The 8,967-nt window shown below is 46.4% G+C and overlaps 1 protein-coding gene across 1 annotated transcript in view; it reads left to right on the top strand.

Annotated features, from left to right (window-relative positions):
• Positions 1 to 8,967, top strand: part of RIN2 (Ras and Rab interactor 2) — a 37,166-nt gene that overhangs the window by 391 nt on the left and 27,808 nt on the right. The window contains exons 2-4 of the mRNA XM_014582171.1: positions 683 to 783; positions 4,729 to 4,803; positions 5,100 to 6,187. Of these exons, the coding sequence (XP_014437657.1) occupies positions 683 to 783; positions 4,729 to 4,803; positions 5,100 to 6,187 (1,264 nt within the window). The remainder of the gene's footprint in view (positions 1 to 682; positions 784 to 4,728; positions 4,804 to 5,099; positions 6,188 to 8,967) is intronic.

Below are 8,967 nucleotides of genomic sequence, written 5' to 3'. Positions count from 1 at the left end.
CCTGCCCAAGGAGTTGGGGCCCATCATTCACATGGGCATCTAGCAATTAGTACACAGTGTTTCATACGTGTGATAGCTCTGCCAGCCCAGCCAGCAACTCTCTATTAACTATCCACACCTTTTAGCTACACACAAGGATATTTGGTCCTCACCGCAGATACTGAAACCATGCTGACTTTTCTCCCAGCCTATCCAGACTGTGGTAATGCAGATAGAAAAAGTAAGTACTGAATCCTATCATCAATAAAGAGAAGTTCTGATTGGGTACAGTCAGGTGTCTACTTAGGACATTTTAAATAGTTCAAGCAAAACTATCTGTAGGATGAAAAAGAATGTAAGAGATAGAAACCAGACATGTAATAACAAACATTTTTTCTAAAAATGCAGGGATGTTCTGCCGTTTACCTTGAAGTTGCCGTATGCCATTTCGACAGCCAAGACTGAGGCTCAACTTGAAGAACTAGCTCAACTGGGACTAAGTAAGTGTGTGCCCCTGCCCGGGTCTGTCTTGTAATGAATGCATGGAGTGAACGCAGTGTTGAGCTGGCCATGGCTCCATTGCTGCATCAAACACGCCAGTGCTCAAAAATGGTCCCCACCTCCAAGATCCAGCCCAAAACTCAGATTCTTGAGGTCTCCAAATCATACTTTCTGAGATTCTTTTCTCTTGTCCGGTGTTCAGCCAGCTGCCAAAGGGACTGGCGCCAAGGGACTGGTGCTGGGTAGCTCTCAAATCTCTCCAGCTTCTTCCATCGATGAGTCAGGGCTCCACGAAGTGTTGAGGTCCTAAAGTCATGTAGTGTAAACATCTATGATGTGTCATTGTCTTTTCTTTCTGTGGCATCCTGCTGGGGAAAAGCAGTGCTTGACGGAAAGGGAAACTTCAATGTGGCGTGTTGCGTTTGTATTGTTTGTATCTGCGAGGGGCACCAGCATTGCTGACACTTTTGTGCTTTGAGGACTTTGACAGCCAGGCATCTAGAGTAACAGCTAGAGTAACATTTCACTTCCTCTCGTATTGTTTCATTCCTGCCCTGTTCTGGGCCTCCTCCCTTACCCTGCCGTGAGTCCTTTCTCTGCATCTGGACGTTTGCTTCCCTCTCCTGCCCCTTTACTGAGGTCTCCAAAACCCCATGGTTCCTCTGGACAGTGGTTGACCATGGATCAGGGCATATGAGGGGTCTTTAAAAAGTTCATGAAAAAATGTATATTATGAACAACTTAGGCATGGATTTCAAAGTTTTCGTCCCTGCCTTGTTCGGGGCCTCCTCCCTTACCCTGCCGTGAGTCCTTTCTCTGCATCTGGACGTTTGCTTCCCTCTCCTGCCCCTTTACTGAGGTCTCCAAAACCCCATGGTTCCTCTGGACAGTGGTTGACCATGGATCAGGGCATATGAGGGGTCTTTAAAAAGTTCATGAAAAAATGTATATTATGAACAACTTAGGCATGGATTTCAAAAATGTTTTGCACCAACATGAGCTTGTACTTTATTTCCATTTTTTCCACAAACTGTTTACAGTCCCCTTGTACAATTCACCCAAGGAGACATCTGTGGCCCATGGTCCTGGGGAACCTGTGGGTTTAACTTTGGCAAAGAATTCTTTGTCTAGATCTAAAGGAAAAATTCTCTTAAAATTGTAGGACATCCATTTTAGATAGGTTAGCAACCAGATAGTATTCAAGTGGAGGTTTGGGATTTTGAAATGCAGGAATCAGGATTTCTAGAACCAAAAACCATGACATTTGACCGAGCAAATGAAAAACCTATGTGTATATATTTTTTTTTTTCCTGAATCTAAAGAACTTATTTCAAGGTAGACGCTATTTTTGAGGAAGCCTGCCTAATTAATAGGGTAGCCTAGAAGTAGCTTCAAATTCCCTTCTGAAACTTAGATTGCTTCAAAAGGATGTCCGTATGTCTCAGGTCTATCCAGTGGGTAATTGGAGAGTAGGATTGGGATGTAGAATTGTCCCTACTTAGAAGTGCCACTTGCTCTTACACTAAATTCTGCACCCTCTTGGAGAGAGATTAAAGTACTTCCAGAAGTTAAGGTAACATAATTGACTAAATTAGGGTCCTCAGGAAGACATGCAGTGGGCCTCAGTTCTGATGACCCCTGTCCTCGTCATTCTACTCTGGTGATCAGCCTGCAGTGTATGCTTAGTGCTGGGGCTGAAGGACCAACTTTCAAGGACAGTGATTGTGTCTGCTTGCAAAGATAAAAGCAAAAATAGCTTGCTCCAGTGGCCACTGACCGAACAAATGAGCTCTGATTGTTAATATTTAGTGGGCCAGTGGCTGGTATGGAGGTTAAGGTGTTGGATTCCTCATGGCCAACTGCACAGTTTGAGTCCTAGACCTTGCAGCTTGAAAATCACAGCGAGTACGTGTGTGTATGAACCCAAAATTCTAAGAAGAGACAGGAGGAGAAGGAATTGTGGCATGGCCATCACCACAGGAAATGATTTTGCACTTTCTCTCTCTCTCTCTCTCTCTCTCTCTGCTTCTCTGTGGGGAGCGCACTCGCTCTATAACAAAAAACTAAGACCAAAGAGATAAAACAGAAAATATATTTAGTTTGTGATTATCAATGGGCTCATCCATTTTATGTAAATATAGCGCATTTAAATTCTGTGCCATATTTATTTGTGCATTCAATAAGTATTTCTTGAGGGTCTGGTATATGGCAGGCACAGTGCCCCACACCAAGAGCTTGAAGGTTGGTAAAGTCCTCTCCCCTATTAATGAGGTTCATAGTCTATATGGGAAATGGACACGCACATAAATTAAGGGTACTAAGCCTCATAAAAGTTTACAAAGTCTGACAGCTGTGACAGGATAAGTTTAAAGAGGACCCAAAGGAGGTGGCAGTAGTTCCCCAAGACCTGCTGTGTTGGCCAGTAGAAGCATAAAGCAAGCCCATGTGTGGTTTTAAATTTTCTAGTAGCCACATTAAGAAAAAGGACATGAGTTGAATTACTTCTACTAATTCATTTTAATTAATGTAATAAACCCAAAATATTATTTCCAACACACAATTAGTACCAAAAATCCAAGAGAAGTATTAATGAAATATTTTATATTTTTGTTTTCATACTCCATGTTGGAAATCTAGTATATGTTTTACACTTAATGGCACATTTAACTCAAGGCCCCAACTTTTATAAGAAGTACATGATGTGTGTTTAGATTTCATTAAATTCACTGTTGAAATGTTTTCCAGTAACTGAGCTAAGCCTCGATCTTTAAAGTTTATTTATTTCTTCAGAGAGACAGGCATCCCCAGTAGGGTCTTCATGCTGCAGTTCACCCCGTCTCAACCCAGATGCCAGGCACATGCGTGCATATCCCGCGTACTTGGAGGTCCTGGGACATAAACACAGAAACCACCCCTAGCCCCCCCCCCAGGGATCCAATTACATTCCTCCTGCTCTACCACCTAGCCCGAGCATCAGTTTTTACATTTAAATTGATCCACATTAAATAAGATGTAATATTGCATACTTCAGCCGCACTGGCCGCCTTTCCAGTGCTCTCATGCTGGGTGGGACGAATTCAAGGGAAGGGAAGGGAGGATGGAAGAAGGACCTCACCAAGCAGGTGACAGGACGGCCAGCCCCTGGGCCAGCACCCAGCATGTTGTAACAAGACAAGGCTGGGCCAGGGCTCCCAGCGCCCCCAGGTCAGCCCATTCTGAGCCCTAGGAAAGAAATACATGTGTAAAGCAAGCACAGCAGGGCACAGCTGGAGAAAGAATACCCTCTTCCAAGTGGAAACCCTACCAAACAGTATTAGTCACCCCCACTTCCTCCCCAGTTGCAGGGGACACTGAGACCCAACTGAGGAGGAAAGGCGGGCGTGCAGTAAGCTATCTGGGCCACTCTGCAAGGTTGGCCATCAACTCGGTCAGGAACTTACAGGATTTGGGAAGGATGGCTAGCAAACCACAAACGCGAAGGTCGAACCTGCACTTAATATGTAGATAAGTTCACTGTCTTTTTTTTTTTCTCTCTCCTTTTTATTTTTTATTTTTCCTTTGTGCTGATGGGACCCATGAGTATAGTTTTTCTCCTTTGAGGATTTTAATGCTGAATGCATAAAAACCCAAGCAGATTGTGTAATATCCTCCAGGCCCAGCTGCTGGGCCTGCCCATTAAAGGGGAACCTCCAGACCTAATTCCTTGGCTGGCAGCTGCCTTGGAGAAGGGCATCCCAGGAGAAGTTGACTAGAAAGGGGGGTGTTGCTTTGCGAGTTGACTTGATTTTTCTACAGCCAGTCAGGAAGCTCGGATGGCCTTTTCAAGTTTGCACTGTAACAGTTCCATTTCTTTTTTTCTTTCCAATCTACCTGTGACAAGGCAGGCAGAGTTGTGTGTTGGCCAAGCCATTTCTCAAGGGCTCTGAAGGTGAAAGGCCCTGGAGGCTTCCTGTGAGCCCACAGCTGGCCTGGCAGCCATTCTGCCCTTTCCAGTAAGGCAAGGCTGTAAAAACAAAAAACAAGAAAGAAAAGAAAAGAAAAAAAGAAAGGAAGAAAAACAAACAAAACAAACACCGGGTGCAGTGCCTCCCCTCCAAGGGCAGTTGTCATGCAGTGTGCTTTTTTTAATTTGTGAAGGAATGGCCCGAGTGTACTGTATTTACATTCTTGTGTTCACTGATAATGACTTTCAGATTTTTGGAGCTCTCCAGCTGACAACAAACCCCCAAACCCTCCACCTCTCCATAGGCCTCTCTCCTCCGACGGCGGCGTCTGTCCTGCCTTCTCAAGGGCTCTGAAGGTGAAAGGCCCTGGAGGCTTCCTGTGAGCCCACAGCTGGCCTGGCAGCCATTCTGCCCTTTCCAGTAAGGCAAGGCTGTAAAAACAAAAAACAAGAAAGAAAAGAAAAGAAAAAAAGAAAGGAAGAAAAACAAACAAACAAACACTGGGTGCAGTGCCTCCCCTCCAAGGGCAGTTGTCATGCAGTGTGCTTTTTTTAATTTGTGAAGGAATGGCCCGAGTGTACTGTATTTACATTCTTGTGTTCACTGATAATGACTTTCAGATTTTTGGAGCTCTCCAGCTGACAACAAACCCCCAAACCCTCCACCTCTCCATAGGCCTCTCTCCTCCGACGGCGGCGTCTGTCCTGCCTCCTTGCGTCAGCTCTGCCTTATAAATGGAGTGCATTCTATAAAAACCAGGACGCCTTCAGAGCTGGAGTGCAGCCAGACCAACGGAGCCCTGTGTTTTATTAATCCTCTTTTCTTGAAAGTGCACAGCCAGGACCTCAGTGGCGGCCTGAAACGGCCGGGCACAAGGACTCCCAACGCGAATGGCACCGAGAGGCCTCGGTCCCCCCCACCCAGGCCCCCGCCACCCGCTATTAATAGTCTCCACACAAGCCCTCGGCTGTCCAGCACTGAAACCCAGACGAGCATGCCAGAAACAGTCAACCATAACAAACATGGGAACGTAGCTCTGCCTGGAACGAAACCAACTCCCATCCCTCCACCCCGGCTGAAGAAGCAGGCTTCTTTTCTCGAGGCGGAAGGCAGCGCAAAGACCTTGACCGGCGGCCGGCCCGGCCCAGGCGCGGAGCTGGAGCTGGGGCTGGGCACAGCTGGCAGCCCAGGTGGAGCCCCGCCTGCCGAGGCCTCGGGGGATTGCACAAGGGCCCAGCCTCTCAGCTCTGAATCACGGCCCCCGTGCCATGGAGGCAGGCAGAGGCTGAGCGACATGAGCGTTTCCACTTCCTCCTCCGACTCGCTGGAGTTCGACCGGAGCATGCCTCTGTTTGGCTACGAGGCGGACACCAACAGCAGCCTGGAGGACTACGAGGGGGAGAGCGACCAGGAGACCATGGCCCCCCCTATCAAGTCCAAAAAGAAAAGGAACGGCTCTTTCGTGCTGCCCAAGCTCGTCAAGTCCCAGCTGCAGAAGATGAGCGGGGTGTTCAGCTCCTTCATGACCCCCGAGAAGCGCATGGTCCGCAGGATCGCGGAGCTGTCCCGGGATAAGTGCACCTACTTCGGCTGCCTGGTGCAGGACTACGTGAGCTTCCTGCAGGAGAACAAGGAGTGCCACGTGTCCAGCACCGACATGCTGCAGACCATTCGGCAGTTCATGACCCAGGTCAAGAACTATTTGTCTCAGAGCTCCGAGCTGGACCCCCCCATCGAGTCGATGATCCCTGAAGACCAAATAGGTAAGTACCTGCTTATTTTTTTCCAACATAAAATTGACTGTAACTTTTTTGGACAGCGCACGCTAGTGTAGTTATTTTATATGATATTTACTCTGAAGTTCCAAATGTCACCGAACTCCATCCTTCTCCCTTTAGGATGGGAAAACCAGGCTCTTGAATATGTTTTCAGGAACCACCGATTGGAACTATGCAAACTGATTTCCGCTCGGGGATGGAGTTTGCTGCTCGGCCTTCTAAAGTCCCCGCTGGTGCCTGCCTTTGGCTGGTGTGTGTGTGTGTGTGTGTGTGTGTGTGTGTGTCAGTGTCACATCTGTTGAGCCTGTCCTGAAAGTGTGTATCTCTGCAGCCCCTGCATGAATAGAAAGAGCTTTTTGTTTGCTTTTGCTGTCTTCTGAGATCCAGGGGTGTTTTCTTCTGCTTGCTTTTTACTGAGGTGTAGTATGTGTTCAGAGAGTAAAAGATCAGGGATGCAGTAGGCGAATCTCTAGCGTGATCACCCCTGTAATAAGCATCAGTTCAGTAAGCAGAACTTGACCAGCATCCAGGGACCTCCAGACCCTGTTCTTCTTCTGCAAGGGTGAACACCCCCACTGGCTTGCTGGCTTCTGTTGCATAGAGTTCTGCAAGAAGCACAGCTTTGGAGTAAGCCAAAAAAAGAAAAAGACAAGTTCATTTTGTGTACTCTTAAAATAAGTAACATAGTTTGGAGGTCACATGAAAGGTGTTTTCTTCAAAGTCAAGGGGAAATACTTTCCTTAGAACCTCATTAAAGGGCTGACTTGTTAATGGTTACTTTGGCCAAGACAAATTTGAATTTGGCAAGCAGTCTGTTTTTCCAGGGCAAGAGTGTTGAAGGACTTTTCTTACCCCCCCACTCCCCACCCTACCCTAGGTTGACTCTAAAAGGTTAATTTCAGAGGCTTCATTCACTGGGCAGCAGGGGCCCTGGAGAGCTACCAAACATTCCTAAGCTGTTCATAAGCTAAACCTAAATTTCTGCTTCTGATTGGGTCTGTTTAGTGAAAGTAGTAAACAGTGTGTGGTAGAGCGGTCCTCTCTCTCTCTCTTTCTCTCTCTCTCCCTCCCTCTTTCTCTCTTTTCCTTTAAGTGAATTTCAGCAGCTCTTTGATTTTCTCACAAAGGAATCAAAGCCTTGTTTGTTTTCCTGTGGTTTGACTGAGCCAGGACTGATCAGGGCGTGGTTAGAGCTGGGGTGTTACTGAAGAGAGTGTCCGAAAGGAATGTGTCTTTGTGATGTGTCTTAGAATTGAAAAATACTTCAGGGAAAGGCAAGTATCCGTTCAGGACGCTTCTTTGGCCAGTCCCAGCAGAGTCCCCTCTCAAGGGAACCCAGCTCTGACTTAGTATGAAGAGCGACCCCAGCCTGCATGAGGAACTTTCTCTCGTGGTCCAGGGGAGTTGGGAAGGGAGGTCCTGGGAGTCAGGCAGGCACTGATGTCAGGCCTGAGCTATGTGGCAGGCAGCGCCAACCAGCCCACAGAGAAGAGGCTCAGAGGGAGCAAGGGGCTGAGCCTTACTTCCCTGCCTAAGTTGTAAGCACCAATCCTCTGTTAGTTAATTCCCAGAAGCCCCTCTGCCGGCTCCGTTTGTAATTCCAATGCAGTCCTTGCTTTCAGAACTCAAAGGTTCATTTTCTCCAAGACATGCAGAAAATTTCACACTTTGCTGCTCAAAAACGATGCAACTTTTAATTTAAAATCAAAGCTTAAAATGGGACTGGGAGCTGATATCTCTGGAACTGTTAATGAGAGCCCAGCAGCCTGTCCAAGCTATTTCAGTGGGTCTTCACTCACCTACTGAAATGGGCACTGGCATCCCTTGTGGAGTGGAGGAACTTAGGGCTGGAGCCATTTGTCCTCAGTAACTAGAAGGTGCAGTACTTCTGTTGGAGCAGAAGCCCATGTTTTTCTAACCTCATCCATTGTTGCTGCTTGTGTTTATATTTTATCATCAGAGGTTAAGGAGAATGGCAATTTGCTGGGGCAGCTCAGACTACAGCTGTTTTAGAGAAGTGGGCATTGCCATGCTTCTTCGTTTGTTAACATTGGCATTAAAGCAGGCAATTCTTGTTGCTTCAAGAAAATATCATTCTGTTTTCAAAGTTTAGTGAACGTGCTAGACTTTTGAGAATAAGAGGGAGGTGAGTGGGAGCAGAGGTCAAGCTGAAAAACTCACTCCAACCCCCCCCCAAGGGAAAGATGTGACCCTAATGATTAGAAAGCCAATTTCTTTAGATGTACAAGTTACTAGATTAGGACTCTGACATGAAAATAGGCTAGACAAGGTTGTCTCTATTTTACATATTAATTGAAATGCTCACTAGTTAAGGACAAGTCAGTACAATGACAACTTTGAGACTCACAACCAAGTCAAGGCTGATATTTTTGCATAGATATTATTCATGTTTTCCAAATTAAGAAACCGAAGCTGAGATGTATAGAGTGGCATACAGAAGGTTACGTTCTGGTAAGCAGAGGAGCTCGCATTTAACCCAGATCCTCTTGTCTTGGATGCATGCTCATTTCCACTGTATCTCACTTCCTGGGAGGAACACCAGATAGTCTTCATTTGGAATGCCATCCCTAGAATTCCAAGCTTCAAATTTGTTCTGAACAGGTGTTTATTAATTCTTGTAAGGCTTTTCAAGAATGCCAGTTGGGTCTCTCTGCTTAAAAGAAAAAAAATCTAGTCTTGAGACCAGCAGATGGTGTAATGGTTATGTTGCTGTACTCCCATGTAGTTGACTGTGGTTCGAGTCT

This window comes from Tupaia chinensis, unplaced genomic scaffold, assembly GCF_000334495.1.
Source record: "Tupaia chinensis unplaced genomic scaffold, TupChi_1.0 Scaffold142716_1, whole genome shotgun sequence".
NCBI classification, from domain to species: Eukaryota; Metazoa; Chordata; class Mammalia; order Scandentia; family Tupaiidae; genus Tupaia; species Tupaia belangeri.
This window is presented reverse-complemented; position numbering and strand designations above follow the sequence as displayed.